Raw genomic sequence first — 23,641 nt, 5'->3', positions numbered from 1 at the left:
GATGATTCAACTCATACTGGGGGTGGGTCATTGCCCAGTACTTCTGTGGTGTGCATTTCACTGATTCCTATTAGCTCGTGCTTGCACATATCTACATGATATTGCAGGCTTTTATTTGTTAATGAGATGATAAGGTAGCTGAATACGGTTGAGGCGGCACGGTTGGCGCAGTGGTTAGCGCAACACCTTTACAGCGCCAGTGATCGGGACTGGGGTTCGCATCCAGTAAGGAGTAAGGAGTTTTTCCATTATTCCCGTATCTGCACAGATTTTCCCCGGGGGCTCCGGTTTCCTCCCACCGTTCAAAACGTACTAGGGGTGTAGGTCAATTGAGCGTAATTGGGCGGCACGGGATTGCGGGCCAAAATGGTCTGTACCGTGCTGTTGTCTTAAAAAAAAGATATTTGGGTTGAGGACACTGCCTTGAGGAACTCCTGAAAATAATATTCTGGGGTTGGTGTCACTGACATCCATTATCAAGGAATGTTTGACAGCCTGTATTCGTTGAAATTTAGGAGAATGAGTGGGGAGGAGGGGGGGGTGGAATCTCATTTAAGCATTCTGAATGTTGAAAGATGTGAACAGAGTAGATTTTGGAACATTGTTTGTCATGATGGAAGAGTCTATGACAAGAGGACAACTACAGGATTAAAGGGCACCTGCTTAAAACAGAGGTGCATAGCAATTTCTTCAGCCAAAATGACTTCAGTTTTACCCGGGCTCCTGGTGGCTCATATTAGAATCAGAATTTATCATCACAGGCATCTCTGGAATTCAGCTCTTTGGTTCTTGTTTTGAATCAAAGCTCTGGTGAGGTCTGGAACAGAGTGAACCTCTTGAAATTCATGCAGGGCATCAATGAGCAGGTTATTAGTGGAGAAATGCCACTTGATAGCACAGGGAACCACACCTTCCTTCACTTAGCCTGTCACAAAGAGTAGTCGGAATGGGCAGTAATGAGCTGAATTGGACTTCTCCCACACAGGACAAGTGAACATTGGTTCTGAGAGCAGGAAATCCCTGGGCATTTTTAGCACTGGCATTTAGATGCTGGATTTGTAATATTACTGGAACACCTTGTCAAGAGGCACAGCTGTTCCTCATTTGACAGGAAGGCACAACAGCAACTGCTCTTCTTGAGAAGAATGAGGTGGGGAAGACTACCAGCCAACATCCTGTCAACTTTCTGCAGGACCGCTATCTCGAAAAATGGAATGGGGAATATTCTTGGGCCTCCCCCTTCTCCAAGGCTGGAGAATGAGCAAATTATTCAGGAGGAACCACATTGTGAACTGTTCCAATGTGTAAAAGCACAAGAGTAGGCTGTCTCTCCCCAGTATTCATAACTGAGTCCACAGAAACTGCAGATGTAATTATTGATGCACTTTAGTCCTGAACTGCTATTAATGGCAGCACATTTGGGGCATTGAAATGGGTCTTCTGAGATTTGTATGGGTTAGCTCTGATAAATGATGCCTTTGAGATCCTGTTACGAAAGGATTTTTTAATGTCTTGTTCTCAGAGAACATCACACCGTAACAGTAATGTTGCGACAGCATTGCACCAACCGCTATGCTAACCATGTGAGCTGCTAATCAACAAAATCACCTTAAAATTTTCCAAAGTAAACTATTTGACGAGCTGAGTTTCTCCAGCATCGTGTTTTTATTTAAAATTTTCCTTTCATGTAATTTTTTTTAGATACAGCGCCAGCGATCGGGACCGGAATCCCACGTTGTCTGTAAGGAGTTTGAACGTTCTCCCCATGTCTGTGTGAGTTTTCTCTAGGGGGCTCCGGTTTCCTCCCACCCTTCAAAAATGTACCGGAGTGTAGGTTAATGGGGTATAAATTGGGCAGCACGGACTTGTTGGGCCACATTGGCCTGTTACAGTGCTGCATGTCCAAATTTTATTTGAAAAAATTGATGTCTTATTCAGGGCTCAGTTACATCAAAAGATGATGCAAAGCAGCAGGACTGAAAGCTACAAAAAGAAAAATATTAAAATATAACCTATTTTTGTGTATTTTGTCATATTTTAAGTTTACTGCAAGCATACAAAACCATGAAGTCCAACATAAAATTCATTTTCTGCATTCACACTTGGACTTCTTCCCTGCTGACCTTGATGCAGTCAGTGATGAACTTGGTGAAAGGTTTCATCAGGACTTTGCAACCACGGAAAAGCGGTACAAGAGGAACTGGAATCCATCAATGCTGCCCGACTGACATGAGAGGCATCAAATGTTGAGTACAAATGAAAATCAGTGGGGAAAACATTTTTAGGTCAGTTAACACAATGAGTTAGCATTATTATTCGATTAAACATGCTAAATTCAATAAAAGTTAACATGAAGTTTCTCCAATTTCCTATGTGATTCAGCAAATCTGAAATTATCTTAATGTTCAGCTTGAAGTTGTCTATCAGAGTCACTTTTTTTTCAGGAAGCAAACCTTATGATTTTTTTCCAGTGTAATTTTATAATCAGCTGAAATAGTTACTTCTCATAACAATAATGTTGGAACCCTCTTAATTTGTCTCTTCATCCGTTCTTGTCCCACCACATCTTTCCAGTAGAATTAACAACGTACTGATTGTTGCACATTCCCTGTGGCCAAATACTTTAAACCGTACTAACCTGATAACCCTGGTCGTGCATTCTAATTACTCCTTGACAATTGACTGGGATAGGCAATTCAGGACAGTTTTAATCTAAACTGAACACCTTTGATGCTCAGAAGTAGGTCCTGAGGACTCAGTACCTTCTCCTCGGCTAATAGGAAAGAAATCTTAAAACCTATGAAGGGAATGGATTGAGAAAGGGGTCTATGCCCCATTGGTGGTTGGGTTTAGAATCAGAGGGTCAGAGAATACTTTCCCAAAATGATTGGCAAAAACGCAGTGGGTGAAACAAAGGTGGAAGTGGACCTTGAATTATCACAATTTGTAATTCACTGATTGAATGGGAGGTGAAGGAAGATTCAATTCTCATTTCCAAAGTAAAACAGGATAGATACTCGAATAAGAAAAAAATGTACGGCCATAGCAAATGAGCTGGGGAATGGAACTATTTAGATCAGCCATTCTCAACAAGGGTCATACATTTCCCCCTTAAACGGACTGAAATCATATATTTTTTATGTGGAAGGTAGAAGTACTGAAGAAACCAACTAAATTTGACTGCTTCACAGGGAAGGGTGGCCATATACTTTGAGCAGAGTCCTAAGGGGGCCATAACAAAAAAAAAGAAAGCATGGCTGATATAGATCGCTCTTGGAGAATGAGCTAACTTTAAAGGGATGAGCAGCCTTCTTCAGTCCTTGCATCATGTGATTCTGTAATTATTATTCCAAGAGAACAAACCATCTACAAGTGATAAATGAGCAGAAGAACCCTTTGTAACTTCCAGTGCTGCTGCTTTACATCATCTTTTGATGTAACTGAGCCCTGAATAGAAGAATGAAGAGAAAGTTAATTATTCAGTGGAATAACTGAACGTACTGTAGAAGGAAGAAGTGTTAGAAGGTGTGTCAAATGCAGCAGATGAGGAGGTGTTGACTCATCACATCCCAGAAACAGTTTCTATGCTTGCACTAAGATGAACATATTGCCACAGTCATTGTGTCCAATGATGTGCACTCAGCAAAGTGATGCCTTTATAGCCAACGGGTTCGTCACATCCCAAAATGACATCTGTCATTTGTTCGAAGACTAAAATTAACTTACAACTTTACATCATGTCCTGCCAATTTGCCTGTTGTGCCTGTAACAAGAATGCAATCGACTTACATCCTATTAAACTGATACCCTGACACAAAATTTAAAACAGCCTTAGATTTTAAAGAAATCCCAGCACAAAATTTTTTATTGTGTCTTTAATTTAAATAGATATTTACATAGGAACATAGGAAGTAGGAACAAGAGTAGGCCAAAAATGGCCCATCGAGCCTGCTCCGGCATTCAATACGATCATGGTTGATCTAATTTATGACCTAACTCCACCTACCTGCCTTCTCCCCATATCCCCTAATTCCTCTATCATGTAAAAATTTTATCTAACTGAATTTTAAATATGTTTAATGAGGCAGCCTCAACCACTTCCCTGGTTAGAGAATTCCAAACATTCACTACTCTCTAGGAAAAACTATTTTTCTTCACCTCTGTCCTAAATCTACTCCCCCGAAACTTGAGACTGTGTCCTCTCATTTTAGTTTCCCCGGCCAGCTCAAAAAACCTTCCTACATCTATCCTATCCATACCCTTCATAATCCTATATGTTTCTATAAGATCTCCTCTCATTCTTCTGAACTCGAGCGAATACAATCCTAGACGATTTAATCTTTCATCATAAGTCAACCCCTTCATCCCAGGGATCAACCTAGTCAACCTCCTCTGGACCGTCTCCAAAGCCAGTATATCCTTCCTCAAATATGGAGACCAGAACTGGACACAGTACTCCAGGTGCGGTCTCACCAGTACCTTATACAGTTGCAACATTACCTCCCTACTCCTGAATTCAATTCCTCTAGCGATGAAGGCCAACATTCCATTTGCCTTCTTAATAACCTGCTGCATCTGCAACCTAACTTTTTGTGATTCATGCACAAGCACTCCCAAGTCCCTCTGCACAACAGCATGCTGTAGTTTTTCACCCTTTAAATAATACTCAGCTCTTTTATTTTTCTTGCCAAAGTGGATAACCTCACACTTACTAACATTGTACTCTATCTGCCAGACCTTTGCCCACTCATCCAGCATAACTCTATCCCTCTGCAGACTCTCCACGTCCTCATTACAATTTGCTCTTCCACTCAATTTGGTGTCATCCGCAAACTTGGCTACACCACATTTTGTCCCCTCCTCCAAGTCATCAATGTAAATGATGAACAGTTGTGGGCCTAACACTGACCCCTGCGGCACCCCACTTACCACTCTCTGCCAACCTGAAAAACTCCCATTTATCCCGACTCTCTGCCTCCTGTCAGACAACCAATTTTCAATCCAGGCCAATATACTTCCCCGGACTCCACTTTCCTGTAACTTACTGAGAAGTCTCTTGTGCGGCACCTTATCAAACGCTTTCTGGAAATCCAAATATACATCAACCTGTTCTCCTCTATCCACCGCACCCATTATATCCTCAAAGAATCCTAACAAGTTTGTCAAACAAGATCTTCCCTTTCTAAAACCATGCTGTGTCTGCCTGATTGAACCCTTACATTCCAAAAGTTTCACTATTTCATCTTTAATGACGGCTTCAAGCATTTTTCCAACTACAGACGTCAAGCTAATTGGCCGATAATTTCCAGTCTTCTGCCTACATCCCTTCTTAAAAAGTGGGGTGACATTTGCTGTCTTCCAGTCTGCCGGGACCTGCCCAGAATCCAAGGAATTTTGGTATATGACCACCAATGCATCAATTATAACTTCTGCCATTTCCTTCAGAACCCTTGGATGCATATCATCAGGACCAGGTGATTTGTCTGGCTTTAGTCCCATTAGTTTCTCCATCACTACTTCCTTTGTAACAACTATTTTATCAAGGCCCTCCCCAACATTCGCATCCTTAACTCCGCACTTGGGCATGCTGGATGTGTCTTCCACCGTTAAGACTGACACAAAATATTTGTTTAATGCCTCGGCCATTTCCTCATTTTTTGCTACCAGTTTTCCTTTCTCATCCTCGAAGGGTCCTATGTTAACTCTGGCCACCCTCTTCCGTTTTATATATTTATAAAATTTTTTGCTTTCTGTTTTTATATTTTGTGCCAATTTACTTTCATAATCCTTTTTCCCATTTCTTATTACCCGCTTTAATTGAACAAAACCTACACAATCTTTGAGAACTTACACTGCTGGTGAGTTATTTCAACTTATTGTTTCTGACTTTAATAAGGCAGTAGTTAGTTAGAAATTCTTAGTTTAAACTTCCCATTTTTTCAACAATGCAGCTACCACCGCTTAAAAAGGGATCCATCAAACTTTCACGCTCTTGGATGCCTTAAGATTAAAAACTGTGAACCTGTTTGATATTTTAATTCACAATAAGTTGGACCATGTGCCAGACTTCAACTGATTGTTTGTGTGGGTGATAGAACTGAACAGGTCCAACAAGGATAGGTTTAAAATTCTACATGTGGGACTTGGTGATTCACAAACAAGCTTCTGGTACCCCAGAATCTCTGGTTCTATGAATCCCTCTCCCTCATTTTAGGTAGAGCTGCTTGATACTGGGCAAAATTAATCCCGAGCTTTGCATCAAGAGGAATATATTGGCCTTTGCACTTCAATCTAAATCAGTGGTTTTCAAACTTTATCTTTCCACCCATATACCACTTTAAGTAATCCCTATGCCATTGGTGCTCTGTGATCAGTAAGGAATTGCTTAAGGTGAGATGTGAGTGGGAAGGGAAGGTTGAGATTCACTGCTTTAGTCCCCATTGTTACTGAAATATTTTGCATGAGAAAAATTGTCACTGGCCCATTTCCTTTGGAGTTATGAAACTGTGGACATAATGAATCAATTAAGTACGATTGCAACAGTGATTTTCAAACTTTTTCTTTCAACTCATATCCCACCTTAAGCAATCCCTTACTAATCACAGAGCACTTAAGGCATAGGGATAATTTAAGATGGTGTATGAGTGGAAGGAAAAGATTTGAAAACCACTGATCTAAATGAAGAATCTGAAAGTCTTTTCAACATCAGTCTCCCACGTCTAATAATGAAATTGACATTTTTCAGCCGACGACAAACACCCACATTGTCTTGCACTCAAATGATGCATATATACTTTTAATTAATCAGCACCTGCTTGACTGAAGCAAGTAAGAATTTTGGTGCATATGTACATGAGAGGAGAATAAACCTTCAAGGCATTAATTTTAAAGGTGAAAACACAGAGAATAAATCATTCTGTCTCCTGTACCTGTTCCATGAAAACGAGGAGGGATTCTCGATTGTTTTCCCACTGCTCTGGGAGTTCACTCCCATGAGGAAATTTGTCACAGCCAACGTATATAGATATTTCTAAGCAATTTGTGTGCAGATAGCTGAAGTCATTCATGCCTTTAAGAAAGGAGAAGGTTTAGTTTTAAACTGTTCCCAATAATGTCTTAAATTAACTTCCATAATTTTCTCACATTTAACTTTCATTATTTACTTTATTTTCATGATTATTTTTTTTCATTATCACATCACAGGTAAATAAAACTGATTTTTCTATAGTTTTAAAGACAATGGAATATTTACAGTGTTAATGACAGGAAAAAAAGAGTGTTGTGATTGTTCTTCAATACCATTTTCTGAGTGCTCATGAAAAGGAACTGTGATTTCATTGACATTTCATGCACGATTCTACCTCATGGATTAAGTGCTGACTACTGGATGATTAAATCGAGAGCTGATTTTAGTAATAAAACTTCTGTATGTATCAGATTTGTTAGTTTCTAATAATGATTTGGTTTCTCCCTCTTATGCTTCCTGCAGCCATACCTATTGATTCTTCACTTAGCCCTTTATCTCCCTGTATCTTTATACTGTGTGATCCCTTTGAATTTTAATCTCTCCTGGCTTCCCACTGAACACACTTTCCTCTCCCAACCATCTCTGCATCTTAAAACTGTTTTATCTGTAACTTCAGCTCACTGTCCTGGACCATTAATTCTATTTCACTCTTTACAGAGATGACTGGATATCTCTAGCATTTTTGGTTTCTCCCTAAATTACACCAGCTAATAAAAATGCTTCTAATCTACCTGAAACAGTAACAATTGGCTAGATCATCCAGGATAGTATCAACTTCTCAGCGTCAGGGTCAAGGGTAAGGGCACATGGTTATTCCCCTTCTGATCGTACTTCCTTCAATCAACAGGGACCTTCAGTGTGATAATGGGCTATTCACGGTGTTCCACATCCCCGTGGAATCTCTTGGCATTTGGAATTCTTTAGAACTACCCCAGGGACTGCCAACTTGTGTTCTGCACAACATATGTTCAAGGTGAAATTACACAGTAATTGCATTGTGTAAATTTGATTTTGTGGAAAATCGAGGCCCGTCTGTTGGCTCCGAAATATCAAATTTACAATGATCCATCAGTTTATTCTAGAATGTAAAATAATCAACAACTATCTTTTTGTGATTTATTATTTTTGTTCAGCTTCACAATATCTTAATCTAAATAAGAGAAACAAATTAAGCTGGGATTCAAAATTTTTTCTGTGTTATTGTTTTCCTTTGTAACTCATCTCTGATAATAATATAAAGCATATACTTCCAGTCCTTTGATACTGCTACCACTATTTTCCATAGAATTATTTTCCACATATAATCCAAAATAACAGATAACGGGATACCTTGCAATGGTGGAAACCTAAAGGTGAATAAATTTCTGCAAATCATCTTCCATCATTCTAGTCATTCTCAATAGGGGCCGAGTATCCTCCCCCACCCACATATAATGGGGTCCACAGAATGAAATCATAAAATATTTATGTTATCGGTGGGAAAGAAGTACAGAAGAAACCAACTAAATTTAACTGCATAGTCAAAAAAATGTTGAGAGTGGCTGATCTATTCTTCAAACTGCTCTGAGTATTATTTTGCTGGACAATTCAATTTACAGTACATTTCCGATTATCCGAAAACCACTTAACTGAAATTCTCAGTTATCGGAAAAATATTTTGGTAACGACATGACATGACAAGTCGAAAAAAAGATATTTTCTTAAATTTACACATTTTTCTTCTTTTGTAAGCAAAGACTTCTCTTTTTTTGGTAAGAATAAACATGATTTCATGCTTGAAAAACCTTCCTTTGTTTTTTCTTGTTGTTTAACCACTGATGCAAGTTTTCTGCTGATCCTACTGGCCTGCTTAAGGCAATTTCTCAGTTATCTGGAAAATCTATTTAACTGAACAACATCCACACCCAAGCATTTTGGATGATTGGAAATATACTGTATTACCCATTTCTGAAGAATACTGTACAATAAAATTCTTATGTCTCCTTCCTCCTCAACCATTTTTTCATGTATCTCCCTTTTGATATGTGATAATGCACTGGTAACATGATGACAGCAGCCAATTGGCATTATGTTCAAGACTTATTCTTTGCATGTGAGTTTGTGCTCATGCAACTGTTGATGAGGCAATCTTCTCCTTATGTCTACATTGAAAAGCTTTCAAGCACTTGTCACAAAATAGCTTGTGGGAGCATTAGCTCTCATCAATTGCCCAACCTCTTCATATGAAAGCCAGGCTATTTTAGTTCCAGAAGCAGACAGACATTCATTGGTGCTTGCAATGGAAGTGAAGCTAATCTTTACAAGTTATAGGAATCTCTTGAAGCTTTTGAAATTCCTCTTCAGAATCAAGGTCACCTCTCAGTAACTGAGCAACACAGTGCAGATGATAGATTTGCAACCAGAGGCCGAACTTTAAGCTATTGTCAACTTGTATGAGAGAAAGTCCCATATACTTAACATAATTACTCTATCAACCCATCCCTGCTGCACCATGTTGGCCTCTGACAGTAACGATTGTATCCTTGGAAAATATGGACCACCCCTCATTAATTAACTTCTCAGTGAAGGCAGACAAGGATAATCAAATTCCCCAATATCTTCAATCTCCTGCAAATCTTTTGAGTAACTGAGGAAAAGGGCATTTATGGATGAAGACCCCCCTCAACCTGGTACATAGCACACAGTCTATTTAACATGAGCACTATCTGCTTCCAGTGTGATTCTAAGACCTGAACTATCTGCTGCAGGCACCTCATGGCAATAGAAAAGTACCATGATCACTGAGTCTGGAAATTCTAGAGCAGGTTAGAATTTGGGGCTCCTGCAGTGTCTTGCTTGCTGAAATCCATGGCCTTACCATCATCAAGGCACAAGTCACTTCCCTGGATAAGTGCAGTGACAACTCTCAAGAAGCACACCACCATCCAGGTCCAAGCAGCTAGTTTGTTTGTCATCTCGTAAGCATGGTAATTCTTTATTCCCATCATCAACAGTTCACAGGAGCAAGAACAAAATGCACTGTGGTCACTCAATCAGGATACTTCAACAACACCTCTCAACCATGGAATGTAGGCTCCTGGGATAAAAATGCTGAAGTACAAGGAAAGGCTGAAGATTCTAAATTCCCAGGAGGATAGGAGGTAATCTTATTGAAACATAAAAGGTTCTGAGAGAGAGATTATTTTGAAGGATGCTTGGAAGATCAAGAGGGGGATGTCTAAAACTAGGGCATAGTCATTTCAAATGAAGATGAGGCCATTTTTTTCTTTCAGGTCCTGCGTTTTGGGGATTCTCTCGCCAAGAGCTGTGGAGGAGGTATTACTCAATTATAATTGTTCAAACTCTACAGATAGTATTTGGCAGTGCATTGCTGTGTCCATAGGATCTCTATCAAATCTAAAGGTCACTTCACAACCTGCACTTCACAAATATAATAGTGGACAATGATGGGGAAAGATGCATGGACAGTTTAAAGAAATAGGTCTTGAAGAGTCTCGAGGAGGAAAAGACCTCTAGTTCTTCCAAGCAGCCTTCCTGTCAATAGATAAAAACTGAGAACTTTAAAAATAACATTTCAGGTTACGCAGCCAGAATACCAGAATGTTTGACTTAAGGTGGAGCAATGTGAATGGAAGAGGCCAGACTCAGCAGGACCTGACGTGTACAATAATATGCAGCATGAAAGCTTTCAAAAAGTGAGAAAGCAAGGTCATAAAAAGATTTGCAAACAACAAGGATTCAAATGCAGTCTAATAGGACAATCCAGTGCATGATCCAGTGATTATTGGGGAATTAGAGATGGAGAGGGTGAGCAAATGTAAGTTCTTGGGAGTCACAATCTAAAAGGATCTTCCCTGGACCACATCATAAAGAAAGCCTCTACTTCCTCAGAAGTTTGCAGGGGTTTATGATATTGGAAACCCTGGCAAATTTCTACAGACATATGGTGGAAAGTGCGCTGATCAGCTGCATCATGGTCTGGTATGAGGACACCAATACCCCTGAATGTAAAGCCCTACAGAAGTTAGTGGACATGGCCCAGAACATCAGGGCAGGACCCTCCCCGCCATCGAGAACATCTACAGGGAACACTGCCAATGGAGAGCAGAGGCAGTCATCACCCAGCACATGTTCTGTTCTCACTGCTACCATCAGGAAAGAGGTATAGGTGCTGCAGGACTCAAGCCACCATGTTCAAGATCAGCTGTTACCCCTCCATCATCAGACTCCTCAACAACAAACTCAATCTGGGACTCATTTAAGGATCTTACTTTTGCACTTTATTGATTTTTTTCTCTCTGTATTTCATAATTTTTAAATATTTCTTTATTTGTTTACATGTGTATGTCGAGTACTAACAAGTGCAGCACTGTTGGTGTAGCGGTTAGTGCAAAGCCTTTACAGCACCAGCGATCAAGACTAGGGTTCCAATCTCATGCTGTCTGTATGGAGTTGGTACGTTCTCCCCGCGTATGCGTGGGTTTTTTCCTGGGGGCTCCTGTTTCCTCCCACCATTCAAAACATAGCAGGGGTGTAGATTAATCGGGTGTAAATTGGGAGGCACTGACTTGTAGGCCAAAATGGCCTGTTATGTCTAAATTTAAATTTAAGTGGTAATTCTGCCTCGGCGCAGGATAAAGAATCTCAGGGTTGTATCTGATGTCAGGTATGTGCTCTGACAATAAATCTGAAATCAGAAAGTTGATTTGAGAATAGGCAGAAATGCAGGATATACTGTGAAACAGATGTGAGGATCAGATTCTCATAATTTGTTTGGGATACACTCTGGCATTAGGTGAACTGAGTTTTTGAAACGGTGAACCTAGGCATTACAACCGTATCTAGCTGGCTTTCAACTGTCCAATTAAAAAGGTGAGATGGAGAGAGGTAACATGGTGAGTTGAATAGGGAAGCCAGCTCAGTGTTCAATGGATGCAGCCAGATTAAGTAATAGATAGTGGGAAGAAATTAATGGCTTTGTATATAGAAGTTGTTAGCATCAGTCTAAGTGAAAAAGAAGAGAAAGTAAGCTCTTTGTTATGTGACCGAGCAGAGTAAAAACAGACCACATTGTAGCAGTGGGCAAGGTTGAGAGTAAGAATATAGTGCTGGGGTGGGCCTCAGACTCGGATAGTAAGCAATGCCTATCAATGATGTTGCCAAAGCATTAGATGGTAGATTAATAATTCAAGGATTGAGGGAACTGAACAAAAGACAGATGAAAAGGGATTGGTAGGGTAATTAAGTGTAATTGGGTGGAATGGGTTTCATGGCCTGGAAGAGCCCTTCTACCCTGCTGTGCCATTAACATTTAAAAAACAAAGGATATGATAGGAGAGATTAAACTGCAATGGGTGTAGAGGGGAATGGAAAGATAGGAATTGGATGGCTTGTACTAAGAAATGAAGGGGATCAAATGTGCACGGCATGAGAAAAGATAAAGATGACCAAGTTTATATGAATTGAGCCTAAGAGGGCGCCACAAACTGCACTTTAGGAAGACTTTAGATGCTCAAGGTTGAAGCATTGAAAATGCTCGGATATCTCAACATGGCTGAAAAATATTCTCCAGGGATTTACTCAGAAAAATTACCACTCTTAGACCTTCACTTGCTGCAATAGCAACAGATGAAAAGAAGCCTATACATTTCCTTAGGGTTTGCCTTTCACCCATTCCTTCAATGGAAAGCCATGGTTTACTTTAGGCTTGGGAAGCAAACATTGCTGATACACAGGTTTCCAACATTTACAGCAGCTATAAGTCATGCCAGTATTTTGGCATGAGCTCCAATCGACTAAGAATGTAATGGACTACATCATAAGGGATTTTGGATTCTATGTATTGTGGTGGAACTACTGTGTAACTGTTAGTACCAGTGACTCCTCCCCTCAGAATTCCGATAAAGACGGTTACGCCCAAACCCCTCCCTCAGTACCTGCCTTAGAATTGGGCCAGGAACACGTGAGATGAGCTTGCAGTTTATGGTGGTGAAAGCCTATTTAATCATAACTTCTAGTCTGACGTGAGTTATTGATAGCTTTTCATTTATGAATTTCAATAAGGAAGCAGCGAGAGGGAAAATCATATGATGTAGATTGTGATCCAGAAGAGGCAAGTGAACAAAAAAAAGTAAGGAATGTCAATAAGATGAGGAGAATTTCTAGAACATCACAGCACTGTGATGTTGTGTGGCCCTATGGAAACCCGCTCCACAACAATCCAATTTTTCCACACCTCACAGCCTCTATTTTTCTTACATCTATGTGCTGATCTAAAAGTCTATTGAATATCCTAGAGATTGACTAGAATGTCCAAACTGCAGAAGAATCACGGCTGGAAAGGCCTCTTCCTCTTATCATGGAATTGTAATGTAAATACTTCACTAGGGAAGATTTAAGAAATGAAGAGAGAAATATTTGCAGGTGCCATTTCAGTATAGATGGAAATGGTATCACACAGATGGAATTGATCTTGAGCAGCAGCGTTAATGGGCGGTAGCAAAATCAATGGAGAATAAAATTAGGCAGGAGAGAAAATTAGCTAGAATCGGCTATTGGCAATTTGAGTTAATATTAAGAGTAATTCTCTATCCTCCAAAACTGGTTTGATGCCTTGATAAAGAATTTTTTTTCAATAAGCTTTCAGAATGTAAATGAGATTCTTATTTCAGAATTAGTTGTAAAATGTCACGCTGCAGCAACTCGGATTAATTTGTGTGTATTATTAACAACTGTCACAAGGTTTTAGCTGCCCACTGAATGGTTGGATTCATTATTAGTATAGATTGTTCTAAATCAATAATGTTAAACTTGACTGTTGAAATTTAGCAGTATTTTATCTTTTTTGTTTCTTACATTTAATTAAAATTTCCAGAAGGCTGGATACTGGCTAGTTTTGAACATAACTTTCTTTTAAGCATAAAAAGCAAATATATTTTGTTACTTGCAATGTGACATCTCCATCTTTCACAAGCCCCTGGAGTTAAAATTTCCAGAAGCTCAAATATATGATCTTACTTGCATAAAGCAACAGATGGGGCCACTGTAAAATATTTGATGAATATTTTTAAGGTCATCTAAAGAGATGCAGCACGCTCTGCAGCCCACCCTCCCACCCCCCAAAACAGGGAATATATGTAACATTCAGCAGAATTTTAGAGGTAAGTTTAATGCTTATTCAAAGAGCAAACAGCTTGTATCGGCATCAATCATGGACTACAAATTGTTTCCTGGCTAAAATGTGTGTAAAATCTGTGCTGCAGGGGAGCCAATGGCATCTTGGTTTGAGGCCAGAAAGTAATTATATCCTCCCACAAACATGCAAAATGTGTACTTTGCAGTAGAGTCATGGGTCCCAGGTGCCTGGAAGGAAACAATGCAAAAAAATGGACAAGGAAAAAGCAATCTGGAAGATCATCAAAGCTGGGAACTGCTTCTTCTACAAGTCCTGTCACTTTCGAGTAGATCTGCTCTCAAATGGCCTGTCAGCATTGAGGTTGACTGCCAGATGCTAAAATATTGTGTCATCAGAGGCAGGCTCCTGCAGTAGGAATGGTTAGAGCCCAAGTTGAAGATTAATGCACTTCCCTTCAAGGTGAATGAGCTCGGGAAAGTACAACTCTGCTAAAGGCATCATCTGACCAATTCAAGGCTGGATCCACTTGGGCCTTCTAGGTCATGCTGGGGTAATCTACCCTCTTTCATGTTCAAGTCCTAGCCCTACTCACTGAGTATGCACGAGGTGTAGAATTTCATAGCAGTGAACCAGTCACTCATTAATGAGAGGTGGGGGGGGGAGGGAAAGGGGAACTGTACATCACCAGATGTCTTTGTGTATATAATTTTAATGGACAATGGCAATTGCTCAATGTGTGCTCGGCACTCATGGAAGCTGTAATTGCATTAAAGCATTGCACCTCATGAACATTTAGACCCATGAAATCTTCCAAGCTACTAATAAGGCAATTAAGCTTATTAAATGAGAAAAATACAGGGATCACAGTCTAGTTTAATTTGCCTCAAATAAAAAAAATAGTAATTTTCTAAATATTAATTATTTAACCAGGACCAAGGTGCATGGAATTAAATGAGAAGTTACAATTAAGAATGTTAATTGGCATGATATAGAAATGAGAGAAGGCCTCTCAACCCTTGTGCCTGCTCCGCCATTCAACAGCTTGTGCTTTTACCTCAGTATCACATACTTCACTCAGATCATTTTTTTTAAAGACATGCAGCATGGTAACAGAGCATTTCAGCCCACGAGTCAGTGCAGCCCAATTACACCCCAATAACCTACACCCCCCGGTACGTTTTGAACTTAGCGTAACTCTCTGAACTTCCTCAAATCTATCAATGTTTGATTTAACCACACTCGTGACTGAGGCCCCACAGACCCTCTAGGACAGAAAATTCCAATGATTTGCCAACCTATGGGAGAAGAAATTTCTTCACATACTAAGTCATGAATGACTGATCTCTAATTCTGAGACTGTGGTCCCTGATTCCAGACACCCCATCTAGGGAGAATACCATTCTTGAATGCATTTTGTCAAACCCCATAAGAAGATAATATATTTCAATGTGATTGCCTCTCGTTCTTCTGCACTCAAGAAAGTACATTTTCGTTTTGATTAATAATTTCTTGCGTGGCACCTCAGTAAAGCACTAAAAGTCTGAGTGCAGTACATTAGCTGGTTCACCCTTAACTCTTCTGTTACTTATCACCTCAAAGAATTTAACAGATGAGTTACATGTGGTTTCCCTTTTTGAAATCCTTTTTGACTCTGCCAAATCATTTTCTTTTCTAAGCACCCTGTAAATGCTGCACCTACCACTGGTATATTTGCCTTTTCCCCATATCCTTGGTAACAGAAGGAAGCTGATGGTGTGGATATATTGGGAAATAAAGCTATCTGCAACCTTTGTGCTCACAATATATAAAATTAGGGGAGGAGAATAATTTATAGTCTCATAATATTAACTAATAATTCTATTTAGGTAATGATGTTTGTGTGAAATTAAAATCAATTTTAAAAACTTGAATCATTTACATGCTTCCAGAACAGAAACTACATTTTACAATATGTCAACTGGAATATTTTGGAACTAGGAACAGGAGTTGAGTGTTCCTAGACACAGTCTTGGCAAAGATGAAATGATCATTGACTGTAGGTCATCAATGTGTTATTATCAGCAAGAGTAATCAAGTATTCAAATGCACCTCAATGCAAGATATTGAACTTTGTGTGAATCGTGCTGAGAGGGCGTACTTTTGGATTCTTCACTCTAATTCATTGATTGGAGAAGCATTCTTATTTGCTTTTTGTGCATCAATCATAAATCTAGTGGTTAGGAATTCTTCCAGGGAAATTATTAGAAGGAGGCATGTCTATTTCTCCCTGCCTTCTAAGCATGAAAATCCTAACTGTAGGTCACTGCATCCTTGCTCTTTATTCTTTATGAAGGTAACCATTATCCATTTTATGAATGAACCCTAGTTGTGCCCAATAGAAAAATAGTCTTGAGATATTTGCAGCTGAAGGAACCATGTAAATGTAGCAAAGCATAAAAACCATCTGAACAAGACACTTCCCAATCTTGGATCAATAAGGAAAAATTCTTCATCTATGTTCATTTATGATAATCTTGCCTCAACGTATAGACCTATATTCAAGTGAGTATTTGCACTGTGTGTATGAATCTAGAATGGACTGTTCCTATATGGCACATCCATATACAAGCTGAAAATACAATATGATGTTGATGATCCCAACTCTTTTAAAGCCCAAAATTATTTTAAAAATATATTTCATCAAATTGGAAATATAAGGATATTAAAGTGAGATTTTGTCCCAAAATTTGCAAACAATAAAATTTAGTTAAAAATTTCACTTCTATTCTGAATTTTAAACTTGCTACATGATTAGATCATAACAGTTTGCAGGGAGTGATTCAATGCACATTGGGTTTTATTTAATCATCTATATTGCATGTTCATCTAGATTGTGACTGAAAAGGTAACTTTTAGCTGTATATCAAAAATATAATTGCCATGGATTTCTACACTAACTATCTTAGTCTGAGTGATTTGCTTCTTTACTTTATTTATTTGTCCTACATAAAGCACTAATGTGATCTTTTTTTCCTCTTGGCCACATTAAGTGACTGAATTTAGTTTGATTTATATCCATCTCAGCCAGTTGAAGTTACCCATTAGAGCTCATAAGAATTGTGTGGTCACAAACAATCTAGCAGTGAGGCAGAATTAATGAATTCTTTCACATCTGACCTGGATTGGAATTACAGGAGCTGATCATTAATTACAGCAACAGGATCAGTCAAAAAGAGGGTCAACTCAAGTGCAATCAATTTTCAGTCTGATCTCAAGAGATGCTTTCCCAATAATACTTAGCATCCATTTAAAAAGGTATGCCTACAACAAAACACTTTATATAAATTACTTTGCCCAAGGAAAGGTCACAGGGTTTTAAAAACACTAAAGATGAAGCACTTGAAGTTGGTGGGAGAACCAAGGATTGGAGGAATAGGATAGTTTGAGTGAATATTTGAAGACTAGAATGCGCAAGGTAAAATGGTTCAGGAAGTGAATTTTAGAAGACGGGTAAAATGCTTGGTCAACACACAAGAAATATTCAAGAGATGTTCTTAAGAGCTATAATAATTCTCACCTTGATTCTTTAAAAATACACAGCCACAATAACATGTAATTCAAATTAAAGTAGATTAAATGGTTTAGAAAGTAATTAAGATGCTCCTGAGATGCACTGTCTGCATTCTGGATGTCGTCATTTGATTCATATGTATATTATTTTATACAAATTAACCTTGTTTAGAGGGAGGGGTTTGATTAAATGGGGGGGGTCATCTTTTTTTTCATTTTTATAAGTTATATTAGATAAATGTGAGTTTAACTGAAAATTGTAAACATTGATTATATTACAGAAGATAAAATTAATATTTGAGAAGTATAAATTGCTTTTTTTATACAAGGAAATTTTATTTATAACTTTAATTTTAAAATAAAGTATTTTTCTGTCTCAGGTTTTATTGTTTTTTTATTTTAATTCTCCCCTTTACTGGGGGATTGTTCTTTTCTTTATCTTTTCAATATTATTTCTGATATACTATGAAGAAAGTATCAATTGTTAATTCAATCCAATCTTAGATTTAACGTTATGGTTAAGATTAAGTTAACTAACGATGTATGGCTATGTTTTCAATTTAAAATTTATGCATGATATGGCCGAGGCCGTCCTCAACTTTTTCTTTCCATTCACTTCCCACTTTAAGTAATCCCTATGCCATCGGTGCTCTGTGATTAGTAAGGGATTGCTTAAGGTGGGATGTGAGTGGGAAGGGAAGGTTGAGAATCACTGCTTTAGACCCAATTGTTACTGAAATATTTTGCTTGAGAAAAATTGTCATTGGCCCATTTCCTTTGGAGTTACGAAACCATGCACATAATGAGTCAATTAGTTGCAAATAAAACGGTGGATTTCAAATTTTTTCTTTCCACCTACATACCGCCTTAAGCAATCACTTATTAACCTTTTTAAAATAAGATGTTTACTCTTTGATTAATATAGCAGGGGAACAGCTCGGTAAGTAGCTTTGTCTTTACAAGTAACTTCAATCATAATTTGTCTCATAATGTTTCCAGAAATCAAAGAATTTTATACAAGCAGCAAAGTCCATCCGACTAAGATCAGAAACACCTACAGATCAATTGCTCTTCATTCTATTTTTCAATACAGTAATGTACACTTACTTCCTGCTACTGTGTGCCATGATGCCCCATTTATAGTTCCATCTTCCTTAGCAAAATCATCTGTGTGACACACTCTTCTCTTTGCATCTGTCATCAGACGGTGAGTGGAAGCATAAGAGAATGCCAGCCACTGGAAGACATGATCATCTGGCGTTGCAGTGTACTCGTGAATTTTTGTGCTAAACCTCGTCATGTCAAATGGATACGTCACCACCAATTCTCCTCCATGTATATTTCCACCCAGCACAAATGGGAACTTTTCCATCCAGGCAATCACTGCTCGTGTTTCAACGGCTACCTGCAAAATGAGTTATTTTCAATAGAAGTTATATCCAACATTTAAACACAAATGACAGAGATGAGGGAGCTAGCCATTGAGGAGAGATTGAGTTGCATGAGTCTGTACTCACTGGAATTTAGAAGAAATAAGAGGGGATTTATAGAAATGTATAAAATTATGAAAGGCAGAGATAAGATAGTGGTTGGTAAGTTTTCATTGGTGGGGGAGAATAAAACTAAAGGATATAGCATCAAAGCATACCTCAGGGTAGTAGATTTAGGATGGAGATGAGGAGGAACTGTTTTTCCAAGAAGGTGGTGAATCTGTGGAATTCGCTGCCCATTGAAGCAGTGAAGACTATCCAACCTTAAGGTTGGAAGATTTTTTAGTTGGCCAATTAAGGGTAGGGATATGGGGAAAAGCAGGTAAGTGGAGATGAGCCTATCAACAGGTCAGTTAAGATCTCATTGAATGGCTGAGCAGGCTTGATGGGCCATTCCCATTTCTTATGCTATTTTGACAGGATGTATACTTCTTTTTGGTTACTGACATCAGCACCACCTACTTTTACAAGTACTGTACGTATACTTCATGCTCTCTGCCCCCATCCCTTTTCCTCCATTTCAAAAAAATCAGTCCATTAAATTCAATGGTATATCAATGGTATAGTTTGATAAAATGCATAATGTGAATATATTAGGTTGTCTCCAATTCCAATGTGCACTTTCCCTTTGAAACTTACAACACATGCTAGTCCAAACTAAGATAACAGACCATCACTACGTATGAAGGTGAAGTTAAAGAGTTCAATAGTTTGAATATTGGTGATGCAAATTTTCAGATTTATTTATTTTGGCTTTGGTGTGATTAAGCTAGAATTGTTTAAAACACAAATTAGTTTCATATAAAGTGGATTATCTATTCTTAGAAATGTAGAGTCTCAGAGTTTCACAGCACATTAACAGAACCTTTGGTTCTACTTGTCCATGTTGAGCAAAATGTCTATTTTCATGCATTCAGTGCCTATCCCTCTAGAGCAGAGGTGGGCAACACATTCCATGTTAAGTATTTCCTATGCCATAGGTGTACTGTGATTGGTAAGGGATTGCTTAAGGTGGTATGTGAGTGGGAAGGGAAGGTTGAGAACCACTGCTCTAGACCCAATTGTTAATGAAATATTTTGTTTGAGAAAAATTGTCATTGGTCCATTTCCTTTGGAGTTATGAAACCAAATGTCTTCTAAATGTTACAATTGTATCCTCTTCTACCACTTTCACTGGTAGCTATTCCATAAACCTACCACCTTCATTGTGAAAAAGATGCCCATCGTCCTTTTTAATTCTTTCTCATCTCACCTTAAATTTATGCCCTCAATTTTTAGATTCCTCTACTCTGGGAAAAAGACACAAGCTTCTACATGCCCTTATCTATGCCCCTCATGACCTACCCTATCCAAACTCTCCTTATAATCCAAGCCCACCTGCCCTGCTAACATCTTCTATACCTAATTATGTCTTTCCTTATGCTGTATGTCCAGAACTTTGCATAATACTCCAAGAATGTTCTCACCAGTTTCTCTTCTGGATCTATCCATGTGCATTGTTGTATCATGACATCTCACGTCGTACTCAGTGACCTTCTGAGATTCTCCAATGAATTTGTGTACAGCATTACACTTGACCCCAGCAATATGCAGATTTACTTGTATACAGTGCTTTGACTGAGGAAGGCAACCATGCAAAATGCTTTCTTCACCCCATATCCCCCTCTATTCTTGTTGGCACTTTTATGAAACAATGTACTCATTCCCCCTAAGCCACATCAACTCCAAAAATTAACTATTCTTTCTAAGGATTTCTGGACCAAGTGTTTAAAATTGGTCCATTCCTCTTCCACTTGTGCACGTCATTCACTTATCCAATTCCAGATAGTACGTAGCTAATTTATCTTTGGATGAATGCACTCTAAGATTTTTCCTACTATCAATCCTGTCACAGATGTCATAATGGGGTTGCTTTTTTATTTCATATGTTGTGGTCCTGTTCAGCATTAGATCACTATTGGAAGGAAATTTTTAATGCATTTTCCCAGATACTATTGAACCTCATCCCATTACAGCTTTATTTGGTGTGGCGATGATTGGTGTCAGATTGCCATGTGATAGCTTTTGCCACTTTAATGGCTAGAAGATGTATTTTGCTCAGATGGAAGGACTCTATCCCTCCCAGTTATGCTCAATGGATGACCCTAACCTTATCATGCTTGAACCTCGAGAAGATTAGATGTAATGTTTTGAAAACTGAAGTTTGATAAAATGTGGCACACTTTTATGAAATATTTTAATGTTTAATGAATAATACAGTGGTTTACTATTTTGTATATAACATATGAAATGTTTATAATCTCTTCCTGAACTTATTTATATTTAAGGCAATTTACCAACGTACCATTACTGTTACCCTTTTTGTGGTTTAAGGCGTCCCAGCAGCCTTTTCTCTTTTTTTAGTTTAGGGGTATAGGTTTAGGATTAGTTAGTTACAGTATTTTTTCTTTTGGTTTTCTTTGTGTAGGAACAAGAGATCTAATATTAAATTCTGTCTGATGTTCATTTTTTTTATTCTAGGATCCATTGTAATTACTCTGTACCTATACAGTATATTTTTCTTGTTATTACATTTGAATAAGATATAAAAAGATAACTACTCCATTATTACTAATAAAGTGGAACTTGTTCCCACTACTGAGATGACCAGAGACACTTTGATATTGTGAATTGGATTAAGGGCAAGCAACTATCAATGGGATTTGGGATGTTCTCAGGTCACTTTGATATTCATTGGTGGCTGAGGAATGAAGATCCAATATACCATGCAAGTAAGTAATTGTGCTGTGTGAATGTAATAGGAGTGTGATGCTTTAGACTGCAGTACATCCAAAAACTTGCATTCAATTCCTGGAGGCTTAGCGATAAACTGTGTGCCTGGATGAGATAATGACTACCTTGGATTGTAGGGAATCTAGTATTTATGCAGCTGCTAATTACATTAGTCCTTTCAATGATTCTTGGATGTAACATATATAAGCAGTAGAATGGTTATACAATCAAAGCACAATAAGTCAAACTTATTGCCAAACAAAATGTGATTTAAGGTACAGTCATTGCTCAATGTAATTATTTTATGTGAGTGTTGGGTTATATGTGAAATGGTGGGAATTGGATAAATGGTAGGGAGATCATGAATACAATAAAAATGGAAAATGTACTACAGTACTTGAAATCTCCCCATGAACGTCACTGGTAGCTAGCACTGAAAAGTCCTCCAAATACTGATCCACCCCTGATGCTCAGGCCCAAAAGTCTTACAGTCAAGCAGTTCTTCTCTTCTGGATCAGTATTTTATTTTGAACTGTTAAGGAAATACACTGCTCGAGACCTTCAGTATCCCGCTGGATCTATCCATGTGCATTTTGCATTGGATTTTACCATCATGGTACATCATGGGGGAATTTAGCAGGCTTGGCTTTCAGACCTCCTGTCCCCTTTTGTGACTTCATAAAATCCCAGAATGAATACAGCACAAATAGAGACAATTTGGCCCATCATGTCAAAGCTGTTTAGTTCCACTAACCAGCAATTTATTTGGTAGCCTTGAAGGTTTTCTCACATCATATATCAATTTCTATTCTCCTTTTGCAGGCCACAATGGAACTCGCCTGCACTACATCGATAGCCAGTGCATTGTAGTTTCCACTACATACACTACACACTCAATTTAGCTTAGGTGAAGATTTGCTCTGCAAATCCAATGTGCATTCTAAGCCCAGCCCAATCGCTCATGAAGTTATGGTAATGGACTGACCTATAAGTTAACTTCATTTTCATCTGTCTAAAATTCACTGACTGTTATCCCAGCACTTAAGAAGAACAACTAGGCTTGAAAATTCTCAAAGGCAAATGCATTTAAAATAGGGGAGAACAAAAATATCCTACAACTGATTTTGGGGAATTCCACTGAACTTTGGCAAGGAAAAACAAAAAATGCCAAAAAATACACTAATAGTAATGTTTGAAAAAATGGATTATTTTCTTGTGTGGAATGACAGGCATTTACTTTACAACTGAGAACCCCATCAATCAATTGATTTACTTTGATGCCATTTTTGCATTTTGCTCTGATGGACGCCGAGGCAAGAAATGTGAGCTTAACCCTTTGGATCTTTGAAAGTACTTGCCTTAGGAGTATAGAAATTGATAGAGACTATAGAAACTATTTTGCTGCTATTGTTGGCATTTTCACTGCTTATCCATCTGTTTCACATTTGCTTGGAAACTGAAGTTTTAGCTTGCTAACTATTTGCAGGTGGGCGATACAATGCTACCGTGCACATATTATATTGATTGATGAAACGTTACCTCAAAATGTTCCTTGCTAAGAAGATGCAGGAGATTTAAAAAGAAATATCTTGACAGTAAAAGCTGGTCGAGCCAGTAATGGCCACGTTCTGCACCCAACTAAAGCAAAATATTTGGCTGATGCCACTG

General features: G+C 38.5%; 1 protein-coding gene and 1 long non-coding RNA gene across 17 annotated transcripts in view; one reads left to right on the top strand and one right to left on the bottom strand.

The window, feature by feature from the left end:
• The window catches only part of cpxm2 (carboxypeptidase X (M14 family), member 2), a 172,389-nt gene that overhangs the window by 64,918 nt on the left and 83,830 nt on the right, over window positions 1-23,641 (bottom strand). For all 16 annotated transcript variants that reach the window (XR_011345305.1, XR_011345306.1, XR_011345304.1 and 13 more), the window contains exons 11-12: window positions 18,819-19,116; window positions 6,930-7,069 (exon numbers count right to left, since the gene is read on the bottom strand). Coding sequence is in view for 10 of the 16 variants with exons in the window: in XM_069899760.1 (XP_069755861.1) it covers window positions 6,930-7,069; window positions 18,819-19,116 (438 nt within the window). In the remaining 6 variants the exon portion in view is untranslated. The remainder of the gene's footprint in view (window positions 1-6,929; window positions 7,070-18,818; window positions 19,117-23,641) is intronic.
• Window positions 12,938-23,641, top strand: part of LOC138744136 (uncharacterized) — a 31,122-nt gene continuing 20,418 nt past the window's right edge. The window contains exon 1 of the long non-coding RNA XR_011345311.1: window positions 12,938-13,050. This is a non-coding gene — a long non-coding RNA (uncharacterized lncRNA). The remainder of the gene's footprint in view (window positions 13,051-23,641) is intronic.

Source organism: Narcine bancroftii, chromosome 10 (assembly GCF_036971445.1).
Source record: "Narcine bancroftii isolate sNarBan1 chromosome 10, sNarBan1.hap1, whole genome shotgun sequence".
In the NCBI taxonomy this organism is placed as follows: domain Eukaryota; kingdom Metazoa; phylum Chordata; class Chondrichthyes; order Torpediniformes; family Narcinidae; genus Narcine; species Narcine bancroftii.
Note: the sequence above shows the minus strand (reverse complement) of the source record. Positions and strands in the feature narration are given on the sequence as shown.